This window comes from Pangasianodon hypophthalmus, chromosome 21 (genome assembly GCF_027358585.1).
Source record: "Pangasianodon hypophthalmus isolate fPanHyp1 chromosome 21, fPanHyp1.pri, whole genome shotgun sequence".
Taxonomy (NCBI): domain Eukaryota; kingdom Metazoa; phylum Chordata; class Actinopteri; order Siluriformes; family Pangasiidae; genus Pangasianodon; species Pangasianodon hypophthalmus.
In genome coordinates, this window is record NC_069730.1 from 8,597,712 (window position 1) to 8,623,047 (window position 25,336).

The 25,336-nt window shown below is 37.9% G+C and overlaps 1 protein-coding gene across 2 annotated transcripts in view; it reads left to right on the plus strand.

Annotated features, from left to right (window-relative positions):
* Nucleotides 1-5,103: 5,103 nt before the first annotated feature.
* slco5a1b (solute carrier organic anion transporter family member 5A1b) overlaps nucleotides 5,104-25,336 on the plus strand; it is a 35,739-nt gene continuing 15,506 nt past the window's right edge. The window contains exons 1-8 of one of the 2 annotated variants that reach the window (XM_026941384.3): nucleotides 5,104-5,367; nucleotides 12,709-12,759; nucleotides 14,003-14,116; nucleotides 15,228-15,318; nucleotides 16,845-16,965; nucleotides 22,056-22,380; nucleotides 23,041-23,382; nucleotides 23,487-23,530. In XM_026941384.3, the coding sequence (XP_026797185.3) occupies nucleotides 5,280-5,367; nucleotides 12,709-12,759; nucleotides 14,003-14,116; nucleotides 15,228-15,318; nucleotides 16,845-16,965; nucleotides 22,056-22,380; nucleotides 23,041-23,382; nucleotides 23,487-23,530 (1,176 nt within the window). In that variant the 5' untranslated portion in view covers nucleotides 5,104-5,279. The remainder of the gene's footprint in view (nucleotides 5,368-12,708; nucleotides 12,760-14,002; nucleotides 14,117-15,227; nucleotides 15,319-16,844; nucleotides 16,966-22,055; nucleotides 22,381-23,040; nucleotides 23,383-23,486; nucleotides 23,531-25,336) is intronic. The other variant, XM_026941385.3, reaches the window with a different exon arrangement.

A 25,336-nucleotide genomic window follows, 5' to 3' on the forward strand; every position in this document is an offset into this window, starting at 1 on the left:
GTCAGAGCATTATCAGACTGGTGCAATGACAGCAACCTTTGCCTCAATATCAGCAAAACTAAGGAGATGATCGTGGACTACAAGAGGCTGCAGGGAATGGCCATGCCCCCTTATACATTAGTGAGGCTGCTGTGGAAAGACTTAGGAATATCAAGTATCCCGATGTGCACCTCATAAAGTTTGGTCCCCCCAACATCCTGAAACTAATATAAATGCACCATAGAGAGCATCCTGACTGGGTGCATGACTGTCTGGTTTGGCTAGTTTGAAGTCAACATTGGCAACAAACTCCCAGCCTTACAGGACATCTTCCATACACAATGTCTGGGGAAGGCTCACAAAATCCCCACAGACTGCAATCATCCAGCACACAACAGGACTGCATTACTGGACTGCCATCAGGCAGATGGTACCACAGCATTCAATCCAGAACCAGCAGGTTGAAGAATAGTTTCACCCATGACCCTGTCACCGGTTCACCAGTTATCCTTCCTTGGACCACTTTTGGTAGGTACTAACCACTGCATATGGGGAACACCCCAGAAGATCTGCCATTTGGGGATGCTCTGACCCAGTCATGTAGTCATCACAATTTGGCCATTTTCAAGTTGCTCATATCCTTAGACTTTTTTTCCCTGCTTCTAACACATCAACTTCAAGAATTGACTGTTCACTTGCTGCCTAATTTATCCCACCCCTTAACAGATGCCATTGTAACAATATAATCAATGTTATTCACTTCAGCTGTCAGTGCAAATGATATGGCTGATAGTTTTGGTTCCCTCTGAAACTACTGGAACGGCAAGGCCAATTAATTTGTTCATTTGCCAGTTCAACAAAGACATATAGATTTGAGATCAAAAGATGAATATGAGAAGCCCTGCAGCCCCCTCTCTACAAACACTGCATGCTCCTCATGTGTCTGCCTCTCAGGTGCTGAACAGACAGCTCCATTTCAGCACCCCAATGTTGTAGATAGGACGAGAGCACATGGCTGCAAGGTGGGGCCAATGATTGTGGCCAAAGCAGGTGAAACTGATTCACAATCATTTATGCTTCCTAACTGGACAGATTGATAAACCTGAAGTTTAACTGACTTGGTGTTATACTGTAATGATTAAGTGTTCTCTTGAGCAGTATCTATAAGCATAAATGATATATATATATGTGTGTGTGTGTTCACTACTATCCATGGTGTCAGGCATCTGCTGGGGGGCTTGGAACCTATCCCCGCAGATACAGAAGTCCTACTGTGTGTATATATATATATATATATATATATTTCCCCCATGTATGTAATATGTATATATTTCCCCCTCTTTCTTCTTACCTTCTTTTGTATTACACAGCTGTAGAGTACCTATACATTTCCAGCAGCATTTGACAGACACTCATTCAGAGTGACTTACATTTATCTTGTTTGTACAGCTGAGCAGTTGAGGGTTAAGGGCTTTGCTCAAGGGCCCAGCAGTGGCAGCTTGGTGGTTCTGGGATTTGAACTCACAACCTTCTGATCAATAGTTCAATGTCAGGTACCTGAGTACCTGAGCCTCACAACAAGCATTTCAATGCCCCTTTGCGGGTCCTAGACATTTTGTAGACTGTCAGCAAGTTTCAAGTTTATTTGTCATGTGCCACCCTCAAAAGGGTGGTGCCCCAGCTTAAACAGGAGGCTGATGAGTAGCTTATAGCTCCAAACACACTGTTCTGTGCAGCCCCAGCCTCAGAAAATTTCACTTTGCCACAGTGTAAGCACGTGAGCTCTCCAGTGTATTCACTTGGTTCCTGATGACATTTTGATATAGGTTATCCAGATGATAATGCACCATCCCTATCGGTTAGGATGGATAAAATAGTGTGCTAGTTAAATATGTAACTGTAGTCCTATGAACACCAGATAAGCACCAGGCTTCCCTGTTATTCAGAAATGCCACAACCCCAGTAGGGCAGGTGTGGCCAACCTTTTTTTTAATACATCAGCTACTTTTTCACTTTCTAGTCCACTGCAATCTGCCAGAGTACAATTGAGTTTCTCTTCATCTCACTTGTTGCCCTGGCTTTCATCTGAATATCATATTGCTGAGTGAGAATTTTGTTCTCCAGTGCTGTTGAATCAAGATAAAAGAGTGATCCCACTTTTCTGCCACATGTTTTCTGGACAAAGCAGAAAGCATGTGTATGTGACAACAGGTCAGTGGAATGCGAGCTGAACTCAGAGAGGTTCTTGATCATTGTAACATTGTCAGTCTGCGTTGCATCTTTGCATCTCAACACTGCTAATCACGTTTGTTTTGTCCATATAACTCAACATTCACCTCATTCAGCAGTTCAGTTAGGTCTGTGAGAAATGGCAAATGAAGAAGCCATAGGTCATTCTCTAGTTGAGCATGTTTAGATGGCTTGATGGCTTTGGTCCTGTTGACACTTGGCACTAACATGCATCCTGGGTGATCAGATCACAAGTGAACAGCCAGGACCCATAGCCTTTCATACCTGCATTATCAATGTGTCTCCAGTGACCACTTGTGATTGGATTTCATACATCGTTTCCACTGGAGAAAGTCTGTCATGCACATTTATTATGTCAGTCTTTCACAGCATTTATTTTCAGGCTGAAATGTCCCGCGAGTCATATCTCATGTACCTGTGTGTTTTAAATGTTTTAAATGCATGGTCTGCTAATGAAATTTCTAAAAGAATGAGATGAGATGACAAATGAAGCTATTAAAAGCAGCTGCTTTAGTCTCTGCTTTAGTTCAGTCTGATTTCCAAACAGTCTCGCAATGATCACATATTTTCCGGCTAGGACAATGATGCAGTCGATTCGTCGGTCCTTTGCTGTCCAGGACGCATCACGTTCACACCTGTACTTAACGGTGACCACTTATGATCTGATCGCCCAGGATGCATGTTAAAGCCAATTGTGAAAGGGGCCTTTGATTTCAGGCAAGAGTTCACTGAATCTTGTCAAAAAATGACCTCTGATAGGCACCCATTCAGAGGTAAAACTGTTAGTAGCTCCTCAATTTTTGCTCATGTCTTTAAATGCTATTCTAATAAAAATGCATAGCTGTGCCATGTCAACCATATGAGGCAATTCATCAAACTGCAGAGAAAAACACTCAAATGCTGCTATGTCCTTTTTCAGTTGATCCTTGAAACCATTGCTTAACATTGCCCTATGTTAGTTCTTGATAGCTGAATGTCCTTGATGGTAGGTGTTATTTAATTTTTGCTTTTGAAATCTCTACATATTGACTTAGCAGCCTAAGTAAACACTTCTTTTTTTTTTTTTTTTTTTTACTTTTTTTTTGTGTTTAACCAGGACGTGGCTGACACAGAAGGATGCAATCATCATGGCTTTTCAATTTACATAATGCCTTGTGAGAACTGACTGCTGTGCTGCCAGATTTTAACTCTTCCACTTTTCTACAACTTTAGCAGTAAAGTCTGTACCATTAGAATGTAGTTTTACATATCCTTTTTTTTTTGTAAAGATGCTAACATTGCAGATCAGGCAGATACACTTGGAATACAAAAATAAAAGATAATGAATCATACTTCTCTAACTTTTTTGTATGGTATGTTTTCACTGTCTTTGCTTAACTTTGCTAACTCTTTGTAGATGGATGTGACGTATTCACTCATGTGGCATCTGCAGCAATGATTCAGTTTCAGTTTTGATATCAATAAATGTAGTCTGTGAGACTGAATTTTTAATAGTCAAATATCTACACAGGCCTGTACTGGTAATTTCTCACCAAACCATCTTGTAACTGATGCACAGTACGATTGGCCAGTCGACCACAGTCTACTGGTTGGGCACTGCTGCAGCATTTGGCAAGTAGGTATAAGGAACTGAACTGACAGTGCATTGGGTAATTTTAGTGAGTACTGTGTCACTGTCATTGCATGACTTTGTGGTGGTGCATACATGCAATAAAGGATGCCACTGGTGGTTATCTGTTGTTCATAGATCGACAGTTACATACATAACTAACATTTTGCTGTCTTGATTAAATATCCAATAAATGGCAACCTACCAGCATCAACAATATCTGTTTTATCTTTTTCAATACATGTATGTACTGACAAAAAAATTATCAATAAGTAAAAGAATAAGCCTGCAAGAAAAAAGAGGGGCATGTAGTCTAATAAAATTAAGAAACTGGCCATTGTTAAATATTGGTTCTAATGGTTATGTGCTATGTCTTTTTGACCAACAACCCTAATTTCTGAGTGCTGCTGCATTTTTATGCTGAGCCCCAAAGGATTCCAGTCCAAATGCATGCCTCGTATTTGCATATGAATTCATTTTCTGTATTCTAGTGACAACACACCAGTACTTAGCTCAGGTTGTGTACATGATCACAGGCAGTAATCAGTACCTGGGATGATATGTAAAAAGGGTGTTTTGCATTGAGGACACTTTATTTTTCTTTTCATAAAGAATCATCATATGTACTTGTACAGGATAGTTGTGAGTGCACTTTTACTGAATATCTGTTTACTGGATCAGTTGGCATCTGTTATATAACTGTTATGCACATTGCTTGCAGTGTGCCTGTATAAGGATAGGACAAGCTCAAAAATAAGATTGTTTTACACGGCACACATGGTCCCTGAAATACGTGTCTTAAGACAGAGGTTATAGAAATGGGTTGGGGGAAAGGATTTCTAAATGTGTGTGTATGTGTGTGTGTGTGTGAGAGAGAGAGAGAGAGAGAGAGAGAGAGAGAGAGTGAGTGTTTGTGTATTTGTGTATATATTTTTATCTCACTGGGGACCAAATGTCCCCACAAGGATAGGAATATCTGACCTCTTTGACCTTGTGGGGTCATTTGGCTGAAGAACCCTTGAGGAAACCTATTTATTTATTTATTTATTTATTTATTTAATACAAAAAAATGAACCTCTTATTTAAAAGAGAAAAAAAAAGAAAACAAAAACCTGAAAGAGCCAGAGGTTGAGGGATCGGTGTAGCGTTAATTAGCTGCATGAACAACTGTGTCAATGGATGACGAACGTGTGTGTGTGTGTGTGTGTGTGTGTCTGAGAGAGCTGAAGAGAGAGAAGGTGTTTGACGTCACTGTGAGTCAGGGAGGGTCTGCAGGAAGAGCGCCGACAGGTTTTGCGTCTCCTCTTCCTCCCTCCTTCTCGTACGTCAATCCCTCCATCATCTCTCTCTTCACTGCACATCGCCCTGGAAGAAAACCTTTACAGAGTGAAAGCTGGAAAAGCAGCGGAATGGATTTTTAGCGCGCTTGTCTCATGGATGTATGAGAGGAGGAATGGATTCCCTGCACCTGCTTCTGTCTCTTCTCGCTCTCCAAGTGAACCTCCTGGCCGCGGCCGAGGGCAGATTCGGTGGGTGTGCGGATGGGTTGACAGGAAAGGAGGGGAAAAAAAGAGTATTTCTGATTTTTGGGGTTCACTGGTCACAGGATGTGGGGTAATATAGATAATATTTGCTCGGACATGCAGGCTATGTGTAGCATCGTCGTGCGTTGCTTCTAGGTGAATGTACACTTGAGTAGTGATTAATAACAGCGCTGTCGGGTTCAGCTACATGAGCGCAGGCTGCTCTCTCATTCATACAGACAGCTAAACATTAGCTTCAGTAATCTGCCGTTAACACGTTCAGCCAGCTTTATCATCAGTGGACTGGAATGTAGAATAGTGTGGAGTTTTCTTCTGTCTCCGTCATTAGGGAGAAAAGAGCACAATGCAGCGCAGGTTCAGGCGAAGAAAAGCTGAAGAAAGGATTCAAAGGCAAGAGCTTTTTTTTTTTTTTTCTATTTCAAATGCGTGCTGTACTGTAGCGGGAAGCAGACTGCACAGGAGCCTGGGTTAGGAGAGCATCGCCTGGGCCTGTGGGGTAGCCTGCACGTTAACTGTCACACCGCGTACTCATATTCACCCGAAGACCAGGCCTCGCGTCGCGCGCTTCCTCTCGCGCTGTTGTTTACGTCCACATGGAAATTAGACTGGTGTCTGTAACATGGTGGTGTCACACGGCGGTGTTTTAAACGCGCTAAAAGCCCTGTCAGGGACCCTGCAGGTACTATATGGGAAGCCATTTTTGATGGAGATAAGTGTGTGTACGTGTGTGTGCGAGAAAGAGATTCATATTCAAGCTGTTCTAAAGGTTACCCTGTCAATAGGACAGCGCATTACCATAGCAACGGCTTTGAGCATCCTTGTTTCATGGAGGAGGCCTGTGATAGCAGGTGGGCGCTTGTTTCCCCAAATAGCCTTCATGTGTCTTCTGTTTATTCCACAGCATGTCAGGAATCTGTGAAGAGCTCTCTGTCAAAAGATCTTCAGCAAGCAGAACAGTGAAACTCTTCCTAAATAGTTTTAATCAAATACCTTTTAAAAGCTTAGAACTAACCGTGTTTAAACCCATCCAATGCACAGCTTTTACTTAGTTCTCTCATAGAGACCTGTTGCTGTAATCTTTCATTTTACACCTTTTTGGGGGCTTTTGCTGATTTAAGGTCCAAATGATCAAATTAATAAAATAACAGCTGGAAGGTGGTGAATTGGCAATCACCCCACATTTCCCCCAAATATTTTACAGTTGCATTCATCTCTGCATATAAATAATTTCCAACATGTTATTATCAATTCAATAATAATAATAATAATAATAATAATAATAATAATAACATGGTGATGATGATGATGATGCTGTGTTTAAACAGTTTTTCGAGGCAGGTAATGTAAATGCAGCCTTGTGTCATACATGCTTATAATGTTTCAGCTTGTTTTGATGTTAGAGAGTCTACTCCAAGTGAACCAATGTTACTATACTGACCTTGGATCAGTCGTACACATCTGTAGCTTTATGCGTTGTAACTTGAATTCATACAAAACAACTCAGTCCAGCGATTTTTGCTGATCAACAGTGGGTTATTCCATGTTTGCAAATAACCTCTTTTGTCTTCTATTTGCCTAGACTGCAGCCTGTATCATATACTCCAAAAACCACACGCTATTTATACACCAGTGATATATAATTAAAACAAATATGAATATTACAAATGACCTTTAAATGAAAATATATGCAGTTAACTTGGATTTTTTTTAGATAGTTGATTTTGTTTTGAGATTTCCTGATGTATTTACATGCATTTGAACAACAGATGTAGCGAGTGTGTGGTGTTTTGAGTGTTGTCTATACCATTTAGTGCAGTCTAAATGGTGAATTATTTTTTCAAAGAGAGTGGTTCATTTGGTTCAATTCTAAATAAGTCATCCTTTCTCTAATCACTATACCCAGGGTTGCTGACAGGTACCAGATTTGCTGTGAATGGCCAAAATCCTTACAGATTTATGGGATATCTAGTTGTTTAGCTTCACTGCCTTGTTGCCAGCATCATGAAAGTACTACAATATAAGCAAAAAGTGATTGCAAGATGGCCTGAAATATTGTTTGGCATCTTTCCTGTTGATTTCTAGTTTGGGCCAAATGCTTTTAAAAAAAAATCTGTTCAGGGAGTGATGTTAGGCGTTGTCAGTATATTGGATGTTCCAAGGTTTGAGAAGTCAGTTAAAATTTGTAGAAGTAACATTTTAAACTTTTTCGGAAAAAAAAAAAAAAAAAAAAAAAATCCTGTATAATCTATATAATGTGAAAACATAGATGTTGGGGGAAAAGCATGTGAGACAAAGCATTTGGTATCTTTTTGATTGTTATTGGTAAATGCTGTTACACATCAAAAATCTTTTTGATAATTTTATACAGCTCATTTTGAGTTTCATCTGACTTTCACCTGATTTTCATTTTTGAAGATTGGATAAAATTTCTGGGACAAGTATAAAAAAACTTGTATTGTTAAAATTCAAAATGGCAATTATCCACAAAAATGCAGCATGCAAAATTTCATGACTGCGTGACTGGACAAGCTGTTGAAAAACTATTAATTCCAAGTTACAGCACTCCCTGTTGAGGTACTGTATATGTTTTTTTCATTTTATATATACAATACAGTGCATAATTCTGAGGCACCCTATTTTTTATTTTAAAAAAAGGTTGTCTTAGATGTTTATCACTTCTTCATTACTGAAAAAATTCCAATTACTTTTCATTGAAAAAATGTAACAGGTAAATGATTGTACAATGGATATAAAAAGTCTAAACACCCTGGTAAAATGGCAGGTCTATGTGATGTAAAAAAAAAAATGAAACCAATATAAATCAAGTCAGAACTTTTTCCACCCTCAATGTGAAATTACAACATATAAAAATTAAGTGAAAAACAATCATGTTAGTAAGCTGGAGATGAAAAGGAATTTCACCTTTCAGTATGACAATGACCCAAAGCATACATCCAAATCAACAAAGGAATGGCTTAACCAAAAGCAGATCAATGTTTTTGAATGGCGTAGCCAAAGCCCAGACCTGAATCCAGCTAAAATTCTGTGGGGTGACCTGAAGCGAGATGTGCACAGGAGATGCCCTTAGAATTTGATAGATCTGGAATGTTTTTGCAAGAAAGAGTGGGGAAATATTGCAAGTCAGGATGTGCCACGCTGATGGACTCTCACTCAAAAAGACTGAGTGGTGTAATAAAATCAAAAGGTGCTTCAACAAAGTATTTGCTATACTTTGCAATTCCACATTAAAGGTGGGAAAAGATCTGACATGATTTATCTTAGTTTCAAACATTTACTTCACAAAAACCTGCCATTTTAGCAAGGATGTGTAGACTTTTTATATCCACTGTATATGAGTAAAAAAAAAAGTAGCATATTACATAATACACCACTTTTCAGACAAAAAAACCATAATGAAGTCTGTCGGGTTTTACCTGCAAAAATAGAAGCAAGTATGACTGTCAAAGTCTCCAGAAGAACTGTGGCAGATTCTCCAAGATGCTCAGTTAAACTTACCAGCCAATTTCCTTTTAAAACTGCACAAATTATACCTGAGACTACTGATGTTTTTTTTTCCTTTCTTTTTTTTTTTTTAATGCAGAGGGTCCTCACATCGAATATTGACTTTGTTTAGTTTATTGATGTTTATTGCTCTAGTATTTGTTTTATGAAGAAAACAATTAATTGCATTAATTTTAAGGCATCTTTGTTTTACAGCATTTCTTTGCATGTGCCTAAGACATTTGCACAATATTGTATATACAGTCAGGTCCATAAATATTTGGACATTGACAAAGTTATTTTTATTTTAGCTTTCTACCACAGTTTATTAGAGTTTAATTTAAATAACAAACATGATCTGTAAGTGCAGAGTTTCAACCTTAATTTGAAAGTACCTACTTCCAGATCAGGTGAACAGTGTAGAAATTACACACACACACACACACACACACACACACACACAGAAAGTATTCACCCCCTGTGAATACTGTTGTGTTGCAACATCAAATTTATGTATTTTAGAATGGGATTCTGTTCTAAAATTGAATTAATTAATAAAAAATGTATTAATTATTTATATATCCTTAGAATTATTGAAAAAAAAAATCTAAACACTGCTTAATTGATAAACATTCACCACCAGAGTCAATACTTAGTCCAATGTCCTTTTTAGCAATTATAGCTTTGAGTCTTCTGATATGTGTCTATGAGATTTGCACATTCAGATTTTGACATTTTCTCCCATTCCTCAGTACAGATTTTCTCCACATTTCCCAAATTAGACAGACACTGTTGACAGCAATATTCAGGTTTTCCACAGGTTTTCCAATTGAATTGTCTGGGTTTTGAGTCAAATTCTGGGCTTTGACTCAGCCAAACCAGAAGACAAACCTTCTTTTTTTATAAGCCATTCCTTTGTAGTTTTGACCTGTGCTTTGGGACATTGTCCTGTTGGGACAGAAATTTTCACACTAGACAGATTTCTGGGTGACAGCATGATGCTACCACCACTGTCCTTAAAATAACAATTATGTGGTCTTCACCAACTTCTATAAACAAACAAACAACCTCAGGTGACAACAAAATCACACAACAGATTTCAATATGTAGTATTTTTTTTTCCCCAAAATGTAAACCAGCATTCAGAAACCAGGTGGGAAAAAATACACCTTTCCTACTTCCACAAACATTAAGAGAATAATTAGCAGCCAGGTGTTACTAATGAAATGCACAAGATTAGTTCATCATCGAGAAGTGTGACTACCTCTATAAAAGTATAACTTGTGTATCTACATCATGCCATGAATATAGCCGGCCAAGGCCTGCTTATGTATTTGGGAAGGGTTATAAGGCCATCTCCATACAATTTGAAATTCATCAATCTGCAGTGAGAAGGATTCCTTACAAATGACAGTATATGTCAAGACAGTTTCCAGTCTTCCCAGGAGTGGGTGTCCCAGCAGATTCAGTCCAAGGTCAGAACATTTAATTCTCAGAGATATAAAGAAAGCGCCAAGAGCTACATCATGTGACCTACAGGCCTCTGTAAGCACATTAAATGTTTATGTTCATGACCGCACAATCAGACTGAACAAGTATGGCATTCATGGAAGGGTAGCTACGAAAGAGCTCTTCTCTCCAAATAGAATATGGAGCATGACGTAGATTTGCAAAATTGCATCTGAACAAACCTCAAAGGTTCTGGAATTTGATTTGGGCTTGTTTTGCAGCCACAGGACCTGGGAAATTGAGACAACGATGAACTCCACTTTATACCAAAATATTCTTGAGACAAATGTGAGGCCATCTGTCCAGCAGCTTAAGCTGGGCCAAAATTGAGTCAGGACAATGCATCAGGACAGTGATCCCAAGCACAAAAAAGTGACATATGAATGGCTAAAGATGTTGTATAGAAGAGTGGGCCAAAATTTCTCCAAAACTATGTGAGAGATAGTGCAGTCTACAATATGCGGTCCAAAAACGTGTCAATGCAAGTGAAGGAGGCCATCATTAAGCTGAAAAAACAAAACAGACCTATCAGAGAGAAAAAATTTAGGAGAGAAACTTTAGCAGTTGGCAAATCAACAATTGGGCATAAAAAGAAGGAATACACTGGCGAGCAAGTCCTGGAAGTCCACGGAAAGACAACTAAAGCAAATGATTGGAGAATTCTTTCCTTGGTGAAGAAGAACTACTTCACAACATCTAGCCAAGTCAAGAACACTCTGGAGGAGGTAGGCGTATCATTGTCAAAATGTACAATCAAGAGATGTCTTCATGAATGTAAATACAGACGGTTTACCTCAGGATGCAAACCACTGGTAACACTCAAGAAAAGAAAGGCCAGATAAGATTTTGCTAAAAAACCTCTAAAAAAAAGCCTGACCAGTTCTGATGCAAGATTAACTTGTACCAGAATAATGGGAAGAGAAGAGTATGGAGAAGGAAAGGAAGGGGTTCATGATCCAAAGCATACTACATCATCTGTCAAACATGGTGGAGGCAGTGTTATGGCATGGGCATGTATGGCTGCTAATGGAACTGAGTCACTGGTGATTATTGATGATGTGACTGCTGCTAGATGTTGCAGGATGAATTCTGAAGTGTATAGAACTAAACTTTCTGCTCAGATTCAGTCAAATGCTGCAAAACTGATAGGATGGCACTTCACAGTACAGATGGATAATGACCCAAAAACGTACCACGAAAGCAACCCAAGAGCTTCTTAAGGCAAAGAAATGGAATGTTCTTAAATGTCCAAGTCAGTGACCTGACTTCAACCCAATTGAGCATGTTTTTCACTTACTGAAGACAAAACTGGAGGCATAAAGACCCACAAACAAGCAGCAACTGAAGGCAGCTGCAGTAAAGGCCTGGCAAAGCATCTCAAGGGAGGAAAGCCAGCATTTGGTGATGTCAATAAGTTCCAGACTTCAGGCAATCAAAGATTGCAAAGGATTTGCATCCAAGTATTAAAAAATAATTCTTATATTTATGATTATGTTAGTTTTTCCAATTACTTTTGAGCCGGTGGGACTATGTAAAAAATGGCTGTAATTCCTAAACGGTTAATACAATATTTTTGTTAAACCCCATGAATTAAAGCTGAAAGTCTACACTTCAATCAGATCTTGACTGCTTCATTTCAAATGCGTTGTGGTGGTGTACAGAGGCAAAATTATGAAAATTGTCTCACTGTCCAAATACTTGTGGACCTGACTTTGTATGTATATATATATATATATATATATATATATATATATATGTATATATATATATACATACATATATATATATGTATATATATATATATATATATATATATATATATATATATATATATATATATATATACACACATATATATACACACACACACACACAGACATAGTGTTTGTGTGATTCAATCAGACTCAGCATATAATGAAACTTCTTAAGCATTTGCGTGTGTGTGTGTGTGTGTGTGTGTCCGTGTTCACACTCACATACAGCCATACATTAGCATTGTATTGTAGACATATTCATCTCTCCTCACTCTTACATTATCTAGCTTTAAAGACTGTGTCTTTCCAGTTACACCCTTAAGTGTACTCTACTCTTGATCTGTCTGCACAAAAGTCTCTGCTGTAATGACTAAGAGTACTTGCAAAGAAAATAAAAAAAACATTTTACTGTCTGACTGATTGTTTTATTTAATAAATGAAGTGGTAGTGTTGTTGATTTAGTGTGTTTTGTACCATCTGTGAGTCCACAGATACACAACCAATCATGCACAAAAAAAAATGCCTGCTTTAAATGTTAAACTTTACTCTCTTCTTTCATCAGGTTGCCTATTTGAGGAGAATCTGTGTATGAACTATGAGATTTGTTTCAATGGTAAGACACATACATACATAAAATAGGAAAGTATTCACTGTAATCAGACAGTATGCTCCCACCCCGGTCTCTGCTATAGATCAGTGATGTAGATCAGAACAAAGACAACTTACACTTTTCTTTAAGTTGCATATGAACATGTATATCATTTCATTAGGTATACTGTAATTACCTCGTACATTCATTTATTGGCTATTAGCAGGTACACCAACCATATAGGTACAGAAGCCTTGTAAGTGATGAAAAAAAATGAAAGTATGTTCCCAGTAAAATGTTTACTTTTTAAAATTATTTTCTGCATGTTGTAACACAACAAGCTCCATTGAAAAAAAAAAAATTCCATCATCAATTTTAAAGTTGAATTCATTAGCTAATTGCCTAACAATTAGCAAAATATACCAACTTCAACCACAAAGGTCACAAGGATAAAAAGTATTATATTGTTGAAATAGATATGTTTAAATTTGTATTAATTTAATAAATGCTAACAAATGCTAATGCTGTGTTTAATGGACAATATTGTCATTGCAAAATTAATATACAGTTAAGATTTGAGAATTAACACTGCAGCTGGAAATGTAATGGTAATTTTTGTGGCACAGAGACACCTAAATAGTTATTGAACTGCAAGGATTTTATCATTTACATCAAGTGTATTATTTAAAGCACTTTTGTAAAAACACAGCAGGTAGACACAGTTATGGTTTCACTGCATACTACATTACATTTATTTATTCTCTTCTCTTGAAGTGGATTATTCTCGCATAACCACACAGCTTGGAGTATATTGTTCTGCTTATACCACAGCAATTTGCCAATAATTACAATGTTTCTTTAAAAAAATGCAACTGTGCTGTGGTAAAATAATAATTATTAATAACATATTTAATATATAATAATGAATATAAATGAAATTATTTATTGAACATTGGATTTTTAGCATATTGTTTTTAAGCAATAAGCCACATGCCTATGAACACTGTGATAAAATCACCGTAATGCATGCCCTCAAGTGGCTTATTGCTTTATTTATATACAATAATTTATTTAGCTCATGTATGCCTTAGTAATTTGCTGATGAATTGAATCAGATGTGTTAAAATGACTTCATTGTAATCAGGATTTAGGTGATGTGCCTACATAGTATGCTATGGCTCCTACATTCCTAACAGTATCTGCAAAACCACTTCACTTTTTGGCAGGTGGTTGTGCATTCATACCTGATGCTGTCATTGTTTTACAGATGGCATGTTTGGCCATTGTCAGACAATGATGGGAGCGGATGTGTACACATACGATATCACACCAGCGACCCTGCAAAGATTTCGTACACTACTCTTGAAACTTTCACTTCGAGGTATGTATGTTCCAGCTCAGTAATTCCCCACATTTTTCATATCTAAATACGTAATTCTAGTAGTCAACAGTTGATATGCAGTTATTTTATTATACTTACAGGATGTCAGTGTGCATTATAGAATGAGATAATGATCTTTACACATGCTCCTCCATACATCTTGGAATCTTGCTGATTGACACTAGCCATCTCTCATAGTGGAATAGTTAGGGGGGATTGATGCAATACAACGCAAAGCAGAGTGCCGTTACCACCCTGAAGTGGATTACTTTCACGTAACCGCATGGTCTGGAGGGTGTTAGTACCACTAGTCATCCCTCATAGTGGAATGATTCTTTTGTGGCCCAGAACAAACAAAAACTTATAATGAGAAGTTAGACATGGTACAAGTATTAGAAATGCAAAATCTGTATTGTAGCTTCAGAGACAAATCTGTACTGTTGCTTAGGAGAAAGCTATCACTCTGCACTTTCATGAGTACAGTCACCTAGGGTACAGGAGACAAATAGTGACCCATAGGCCAATTAATCCCTTTTAAATAATGCATTAAAATTTCCCATGCTGGGAGTCTCAAGAGGTGCAACAGAACAGCGTTTGCTCTGTTGTGGGCAGATTGTGAGTTGTAATCCCAATGATGCCACAGCCATTTGTGGCTGGGAGTCCAAGAAAGCATAACTGGCTCTGCTCTCTGGATGGGAAGAATGGTGTTATTCTCTCCTCTGACAATTAGAGCAACACTAGCCAATCGTGAGAGCTTGTGATGGGGAAGAATGCATGGGTGGCAATGATTAAAACTGGGAGAAAAATGAGGTAATTAAAAAAATCCAATGTGCAAATGCATTAATTTCAACCCTTCTGTCAGGCAGATTATGTTCCAGACTTTTGGTAGTGATGAAGATTTCGGTGCAAAATACTCTTTAAGTTAAATTTTGATCAATTTTAACCCATATCTATGCACTAGAGCTAATGTTCAGGTGATTCCCTGAGCCAGAATGAGGAAGAATATTTAAGAGGAAACATAATTCAAAAAGAGACCCTGTCACACTGAGCAGTGGGATTAAAATAAAGCCTCTATATTTAAAGACTATATGGTCTGATTGTGCTCCCTCAGGCCTGTCATGGCAAGATGATGTCACTCAGCAGGTCCTGTCTAAAGAATTTTCTAAACTACACAGGATCCCCCTTTCACCGCCTGACTCAAGGTAATTGACTCACACAAACATAAAAATAAAAAGCTAAAAGGCAAGCAGACCAAGAAACTGTTGGGGCTCCTGGTAAAAGGAAGTCCTCAGCAGCACATATCAAGCTGAGAATGTTGTACATATTCATACACGTACATATTCATATTCATATACATCATTTACATATGTTTAAATGTTGAAGTCTCACCAATGTTATAGATTCTGTGTGTAGCTTTTATTTTCAGTGGAGAGCAGGAAAAAATGGCCACTGTTTGATTGCTGCAACAACTTGGACTTTCCATGACCATGTGTCAACACCAAAATATATACTGGACTACAAATATATAGCATCTTGGATATACACTACATGGCCAAAAGTTTGTGTACACCTGAACATCCCATTCCACCCAATGCTGTTTTAGTTCACCCAATGCTGTTTTTTTAAATTATTTTTATTTTTATTTGATTTTCAATAACACAACAAATGGCACCAAGATCTCAAGACATGTACAAAATTCACTAGCTTACATTCCTACACACAATCTATGTAGGACCAGGGCATATCAGAGAAAGAAAATAATAATAATAATAATAATAATAATAATAATTTAGATATATAAATAAAGTTACAATAGTGCGTGGAATAAAACACTCATTTGTCTTCATTAAGAAAGTCCCAAAAAGAAGACCAAGTATGCATCACAGTACCAGGGGCTACTTTAAACATAACTGAGAGGAATTGGGGAACTTTTTATGGAGGCGAACTGGTGTTAAATAAGTCCTATGGATACATTTAAAATTTTGTTCATGAGCTGAAATTGAAGCACCCTTTGGGAAAACGATGTCGTTTTCCCATATCACCCTTAGAGAGTCAAATGTTGAGACCTTATGCTGTTGTAATAACCTCTACTCTTCTGGGAAGGCTTTCCACTAGATTTTGAAGTTTGGCTGTTTGAATTTGCCATTTCAGCACAAGAGCATTAGTGAGGTCAGGCACTGAGGGTGCAGTCGGCCAACTTTGGCAAACCATGTCTGCATGGAGCTCACTTTGTGCACAGGGGCACTGTCATGCTGGAACAGGTTTTGGCCTCTTAGTTTCAGTGAAGGGAAACTGTAATACTACAGCATACAAAGACATCCTGTACAATTGTGTGCTTCCAACTTTGTGGCAACAGTTTGGGGAAAGCAGACTTCTGGGTGTGTTGGTCAGCTGTCTACAAACCTTTGGCCATGTAGTGTCTATGCCAATCTTAGCATTTTACCAGATAGGCTGTCTGGGTTGATCTCTGGTTAGTGTAAAATTCAAGGATTATTGAATGTGGAGGAAGTCCTCACTACATTGCAAAGGCTTCCCTGGTGGTATAATTTCTTCTTTCACTCTGGAGCTTGCTGTGGGTTTCAGTTTTCAACCCAGCCATAGGTTTCTCCTGATTAGCACTTGTGATAATCATCTTATGATGTTACTCTTGAGCACATCAGCAGCAGCCAAATACAGATGCCATTATTACGTCAGAGCTGATAATGCTAAAATGTTCCTTACTATGCAGACAATTGGTACAGACAGCTGCTGTGGAAGATGAAAGCCTGAAGCCATTGGAAGAGAAATTCAGCAAAAGTCTTCAGAAGTATTTGCTGAACCTGAGTCTGCTGTCTAAACTAGATGGTCAGGTAAGGCACTTTTGTTTTTTGTATTATTACTGTCTTGCACTACTACATTTGGGGAGCATATGTTCATACAATGGTGTGATTGCTCTGGCACAGTGTTTGGGCAGTGCACTACATAATTCGACCCCTTTTGTTTGCTAAATGGGTGCACACATGTAGGGCTGTTAGTGTCTGTACAGTTATTGGCATAGCCACATACTTCACCTGTATATAATGAACTACACCTGCAAATATTGATTATTCTTTCATCATTATATAAATCCCTATACAAATAAAATTTAATTGAATTTAATTGAATTGAGTAATACTGTGTAAATTAATTGGCTGATCTGTTTCTTGAGTAATCATATAATTTTACAAATGTAATAAATACCAAAAAAATATGTAATTAAAAAGATTTCTTTCTAACCTTTCGATCAACTAATACGTTTTACAGAATTCTTAAGTAGGCTTGAATATATGTAACAGGTCACTAACTACAATATAATATTAATGACATTTATTAGACAATCTGTCATGACCTGAGAATATTATCAAAGGCTTATGTTCTCCACTTTTTTCAAATGAGACACAGAAACTAACATGAGGTCACAGTATACTGTACATTTTTACTGGTTCTGCACACTTTGACTTTTTTGCAACTATATGTCAGTGTGTCAGAGTGAGCAATTTTCTATGCAAGTTTCAATCACTGAAAGAGGGTCTTACCTACATTTCAAGTACTGATTTGTTCAATTGCATCCAGACAAATTCAAAATAAAGAGCAATCCAATGGCTGTCTTGCTAACAAACAGTAACAAAGATTCCAAGGTTTTGGAGCCGACGCTTAGTTTCCAATCCCTGGAATCAGGGAATCATTTTGGGATCGACTCCTAGCACCTACAGTGTGAAACAAAACAGGATGGCGATATTTTATTTATTATTAAATTAAGTATATACTGTATTATACACGTTAAAAACTTAAACCATGTAATGCTACAAAAAATGCTTTACCTGCTTAGAAGCTAATTGATTCAAATAGCTTCTCCGTTTGTGTCGATGCTACTGCTCAACACACATTCTGATGCATTATCAATGCAAATCAAAATATTGTTTTGAATAAAATATTCAAAAGCCAAAAAAAGAAACACAGATTAAACAATTTTGGCTTCATGGGATCAGTTGTGTTTTGAAAAGAGAAAACTTTAGTTTCATAGACTAATCATTCATTTGAGACCATGTTCATTTTCAACCCATCAAGTCATAATACAAACTACGGACTTATTGGCCAAAGTAGAACTAGATGATTTTTGATAGGGCAGGAAAAATTAAATAGTATGACCATAAATTTACAATATATAAATTTACAGTATGGCCATAAATTTACAGTGCAGATGGATGGATTCAAAAAAATACCCAGTGATTAATAAGAAAGGATTAACCAAGGATATTTTCTTATGTTGGCTCAAAATAAATTATTACAAGACGAATTATTTCTCACATAAAAACAAGTTTATATCACACAGCCAGTGAGTCCACTGAAGTCCAAAGTATGAGAACACTTTACATTACACTCTGGTGTTGGCACAGCATGCTTAATAACATAGACCAGATAATGAGTTTCATCAATTTTGTTGATTAATTGTTGCAGCCCTATAATGAAGACACAAACTCATTATTATTTTGATATCTGTTTGCTTTATGTATCATGTTCCATTATTCTTGTTAGTTCCTTTAGTTTGTTGTTGTCATGATTGGATCCTAAATTAAGGGACAGGTCATGATTCTTTATGTGTCTGAGCCAGCCTTATGATCAGTTCAGTTGCCTGGGAGATGATGAGTTTATGATGAGTGCATGTCTATGCAAATATGTTGAATATATTATTCCCCATAATGATATATAATCACTGTAATTCCCTGCTCTAATGTTTGGAATGTGAAGGTTCTTTGCACTAGCAGAGAAGTTTAGGCTTATATAAGGACCCCAGCTGCATACGTTCAGTCATGGAAAGCAGAGAGAAGCAATCTAAAACTTGTAAAAAAAACAATTTGCTGATCTAATACTAATTTTTTGAAGTTCTTTTTTCCTAAACTGATGAGGTTGGTTTTATGCACTAGAAAACACAGTACATACTGTAACATCGTTGCATATTCTGCCCTCATAAGAGTCCAACTTCGAGGTAGGCAGATAGATACACTTATCCAAACACTTGAATTTGAATGAATGCAGTTTACCATTCAGAAAATCAGTAAAACTATAACTCACAGTAGTCCTAATGAACCTTTCATTCATAAAAGGTTAAGAAATACAGAATGGATCAGTGTTAACATAATATCTGCAGAAGAATTGTCATGGTCTTTTGCATGTCAAAACATATTATATGAAGGAGAACAATTTTCTGAAGACACTTAGAATAGAATAGTTTTATCAGAATATAATGATAGATTTTAACTCATTTCATATAGAAATAATAAGTCTTTAGTTATAGCTCCACAAACTATTCACACTATATTGCCAAAAGTATGTGAACACCTGACCATCACAACCATATGCGGGCCAGAATGTTGCCAAAAAGTTGGAAGCAAACAGTTGTCCAGCATATCTTAGCAGGCTGTAGCATTAAGATTTCCCTTGACTGGAACTAAAGGGCCCAAACATGTTCCAGCATGACAATGCTCCTGTGCACAAAACAAGCTCCATAAAGACATGGCTTGCCAAGGCTGATGTGGAAGAACTTGAATGGGCTGCACAGAGCACTGATCTCAACCCCACTGAACACCCTTGGGTTGAACTGGAATACCTACTGCATGCCTGACCTCACTAATGCTCTTGTGGCTGAATGGGCAAATTCCCACAGTCACATCTGAAAACCTAGTGGAAAACCTTCCCAGAAGAGTGGAGGTTATTATAACAGCAAGATGGGGACTATATCAGGAATGGGATGTTTAACAAGCATGGGTGTGATGGGTCAGGTATCCACATACTTTTGGCCATATAGTGTATGTATTTACAAAAAAACTATAATTTCAATCAAAAATGCAGACAAAAACAAGTACTGGTAGTAAGTAGTTGGGAAATAGACACAAAGGAAATTTTTTTTAGTTCAGAGTTTTTGATTTTTAGAAATAATTTTAGATTTTTTTATTTTTAAAAAAGGTTTTGTTACTCATCAATATAGCCATGAAATATTCAAATGAAGAATGCATGGGTGGGATGGGGGACAAACACTCGTGATCAGTGAACACATAGGCTCAGTGAGCAGTGAAAGGCCTGCACAGCACAGTCACTAATGGGTCAGTCCATCTCAAGTGGTCCAATAATTGTAAACTTGGTTGCTTGACCATTTTTTTTTTCAGTTTTTTTGATTATCTCTATGTATTGGCATTGCAAAACCACCATTTTTAAAAAATTTTTACTTGGTTTAACCACAACATCCATCTTTGTGTCATGGCACACAGCAAATTTTGGTTATACAACTGTTTACAGAAACCTCAATATCTCTTCTCAGGATAGTCCTAGCTCCTTGGAACAAAAACTGATCTCTAGAGTACATTACAAGGTACATGTACATATAATCAGGTCCATAAGTATTTGGACAGCAACACAATTTGACCACCACCACAATGGATTTAAAATGAAACAATCAAGTGTGATTGAAGTGTAGACTTTCAGCTTTAATTCAAGGAGTTTAACAAAAAATAGTGCATTAACCATTTTACAGCCATTTTTTACAGAGTCCCTCCATTTTCACAGGCTTAAAAGTAAAAACTAATATAATCATTGAATTACAGTGGTCAGTTGGGTGTTTTACAAAACAGTGTCATAAACAGAGCTATGAAGTCACTTACTGCTTTTACCAACTGTACACTTGTAGCAACATGATAGATCAGGGTTCTTCAAATCTAACCCTTAAGGTCCACTGTCCTGCAGAGTTTAGCTCCAACCCTAATCAAACACACCTGAACCAATTAACCAAGGTCTTGAGGATTACTAGAAAATTATAAGCAGGTGAGTTTGGAGGTTGGAGCTAGAACCCTGTGATAGATCATGCTTCACTGTTGCAAATATCAAATGTAGTAACATTTTAGACCTTACTGACAAGCATATGATCTTGTATGTCAATCATAAACATAATTACAATAAAATAATGTTCATTTTTATTTGTTATGCTTATATTACATCTGTTCATTTCTCAAAATGCATGAATAAAGTAGGCCTCCATAAAAAGGGAAGTCTCAAACCTGGAATGTTCTGCATGCACACTATACTTACCTAGGTACCCCCTAAAAACTTAAGACTGAGACTCAAACGCTTCCCATTATAAACTGACCCTAAAAGTGGAACTGTGAGCAATCTTGAGCATTACATTTGGTTCTAAGTCTAATGAACAAGAATGTGCAAAATATTTATATATATGTACATGCACCTTGTAATGTGCTCTAGAGATGAGTTTTTGTTCCAAAGAGCTAGGACCATCCTGAGCTGAGATATTGAGGTTTCCGTAAACAGCTATATAACCAAAATTTGTTGTGTGCCGTGAAACAAAGATGGCCATCATAGCTAAACCAAGTTGTTGTTCCTTCAGCTGCTCCCGTTAGGGGTCACCAGAGCGGATCATTGGTCCACATGTTTGATTTGGCACATGTTTTACACCAGATGCCCTTCCTGATGCAACCCTCCCATTTTATCCAGGCTTGGGACCAGCACTGAGAGTACACTCCCAGTGGCTGGGTTGGTTCCCTGCCCGGGAAGGAAACCCGGGCCGTAGCAGTGACAGCACGGGATCCTTAGCCGCTAGACCACCAGGGACCATAGTAAACCCAAGTAAAATTTAAAAAATTACCAAATCTAGTGACACATTCATTAAGTCGGCAAGACTGGCTGTATGTCCTTTCATTAACATGCCCTTAAATCAATTTACTCTGCTGTCACTGAACAAACAGAAGAAAATTATACCACCTAGAGGCAAGGAATCTAGGTCTTAAGGTTATCCAATAAACTGTGTATGTTTGTCTGTGTGCATCCATTTTAGTGTCTGATATGTGTGAGGTCAACATTTGTAAGTTATTAGCAGCATTCTTATTAAGTATTTGTATCTGTTGGTTGTGTACAGGTCACCAAAACGAAGTCTTCTCTGCCATCAGCGTATTATCGTTCTGGAAAACCAAACATTAAACTCAGCTCGATCCCACCGGAGTTCACCCCAGATTCACCCTATCAGTCAGCTTCTTTCCCTGACCTTACTCGTTATCAGAGTGACACAGCGTATTACATGCAGCAACAGCAGGATGGTTCAAACTTCCCTCTTACTGCCCTAAAGCAGTATGTGTCTCAAAAAATGGCATCTGGGCAGAGAGGTAGACCAAAACCAGAACCAGTAATCTCAAAGGGTGGATCCTCACAGTTGCCTGTCAAAGAACCCCTGACTCCAGTAGATGGTATGATCTGTTTCTTCTATATGTAGTATAGCAATTAATTATCAGATTTATCAGTGTATAATTTTGCAAATGCCATCTAATATATTATGTATAATATTGTATAATGTTGTGGTCATAGAAAAATTGATTACCTGATTGACTGTAATCTGATACAAAGAAATCTTTAATTGTTTTGTAGATAACATGACTAATAGATAAGGTCATATTAATACTCATACTGTAAGTGAATTGAATTATACTTTACGTGTTGGATAAGACTTAAAATATATTTAATGCTAATCACTTAATCAAACAGTGACAGCATTTTAATGTCTTATCAATCACAGTGACACTAGCCAATTGTGGGCATTTGTGAGATCATGTATGCAGAAGAGGTGAAATAGAACTTTCCTTTGAGGGTGTTACTCTAACGAGTGAATCTACATGAGCAGCCATTTAAAAAAAAATGTGGCTGACTAGTTTGACATGAAAGCATGTGTTAGCTTTCATCCTCATCAGTTGGTAGCTGTTGTATGATAGGGGAGCTGGCAGGTGGTTGGGAATTGGTAGGTTAGGGTTAAAAAAAATTAAGATATGTTGGTTTAGCACAAATTTAACTTAAATGCTCCTAAATATTCCTTGTTTTTGCAACTATGTGCTTGTTGGTTTTGCTGTTCACAGAGACCTTTATCCAAAATGTTCTACGCAATGTAGGAAGGCACAATGTAGATGTGGAGAGTTTGAGTGCAGCAGATCTGGACCAGCTGGCCTCTCTCATAGCTGATGCTCTTCAGGTAGTGGAGAAGCAAGCGGAAAAGGGATACAGACCCAGAGACCTGCAAACAGAAGACCTGCAAACTGAAGACCAGGAAACTGGAGACCAAGAAACTGGAGAACTGCTGCCCAATGTTCAGCAGCCAGGAGCAGATTCATGGGATGAACATACCTCAGAGTCAGTAAGGCAAATAAGTGAAGAAATTTCACCAGTCAGTCAAATATTTGAGACCATGCCATCCATGTCAGGTAAATCTCTAGGGTGTTATTAAAGGAATTTAATTGTAGTATATAATGTTTTTAGTATATTCATTTATGAAAATAAATTACGTTGTGCTCCTCATTCTGTGCAGGGGGACAAAACAGGAAGGAGGAGAGATCTAATGCAGACCATAAGGTATTTATGTTTACTTGTCTTTGCTATCACTTTGTATATGCTCAATATTCAAATTGCAAAGAGTTAAAGTTATTAATCAAAAGTATATGAACACCTGACCATCACATCCATGTGTAGGCCATGCCCAAACTGTTGCCACAAAGTTGGAAGCAAATGGGATATCTTTGTATGCTGTAGCATTACAATTTCCTTTCACTGGAACTAAGAGGTCCAAACCTGTTCCAGCATGACAATGCCCCTGTGCACAAAGCGAGGTCCGTGAAGATATTGTTTGCCAAGGTTGGAGGGGAAGAACTCGACTGGCCTGCACAGAGCCCTGACCTCAACCCCACAGCAGTGCCTGACATCACTAATACTCTTGTGGCTGAATGGGCACTTCCCCACATATTCAAAAAGCACATATGGACGTTATGATCAGGTGACCACATACTTTTGGCCATATAGTGTATGTTTCAGGTGTATGTTCTGTGGAATGTTTAGGCTTTCAGGAAGACCAGACAGCTTTCTGAAAGGAGATATACAAAAATTGCAAAAACTATACTATAAACTAGAACTACACTATAAACAGCATAGTTGAGATCTCTAGAACTTAACTGGAGTCCACCTGTGGCAAATTCAGTTGATTGGACATAATTTAGAAAGGCAAACACCTGTGTGTATAACCTGTGTGTGTAGGTCACACAATTATCAGGGTATGTCAGACCAAAAACCAAGCAACAAAGGCCAAGGAACTTACCAAAGTTCTGATCAAAGTGTGTCAAGACATAGATCTGGGCAAGGGTATAAACGCATTTCTAAAGCTTTGAATGTTCCCAGGAGCACAGTGGGCTCCATCATTGTTAAATGGAAAAGGTTTGGAATCCACCGGCACTCTTGCTAGAGCTGGCTGTCTGGCCAAACTCAGTAACTCAGCTACACACCCGCCTCTGAGGTGACCAAGAACCCAATGGCTACTCTAAATGTGCTTCAGAAGTCCTCTGCAGAGATGGTAGAACCTGCCGGAAGAACAATCATCTCAGAAATATTTAATCCATCAGGCTTTTATGGTAGAGAGGCTAGACGGAAGCCACTCCTGAGTGAAATGCATTTGGCAGGCACCTAAATGACTGTGAGAGCATGAGGAAAAAGATACTGTGGTCTGATGTGACAAAAATTTAAATTTTTGGGCTGAACTCGAAATGCTACATCTGGCAAAACCAGGTACTGCTCATCAAATGCTAATACCATCCCTATGGTGAAGTATTGTGATGTCAGCATCATGCTATGGGGGTACTTCTCAGAGGCAAGGATAGGGAGACTGGTCAGAATTGAAGGAAGGATGAATGCAGCCAAATACAGAGAGATCCTTGGAGAAAACCTGCACAGTGCACACAAACTCAGACAGGGGTGAAGTTTCAGCATGACAACAACCCGAAGCATACAACCAAGACAGCGCTGGAGTGTCTTTGGGACCTGAATGTCTATGAGTGGCCCAGCCAAAGCCCAGACCTGATTCCCATAGAACATCTCTAGAGAGACCTGAAGATGGCAATTCACATGAGTCTTCCCATCCAAGCTGACTGAGCTTGAGAAGATCTGGCAGGAAGAATGGGAGAAACTGTCCAAATTCAATTCAATTCAATTTTATTTGTATAGCGCTTTTAACAATGGATATTGTCACAAAGCAGCTTTACAGAAATAAATACATTCAAATTAAATTAAACCAAAATAAATTGTAAATATGTGAATTTCCATATTTCATAATTCCAAATCCAGGGGTGCAATACTTATAGAGCCGTCTTTAATTATTTATATAGGCTCGTTTCT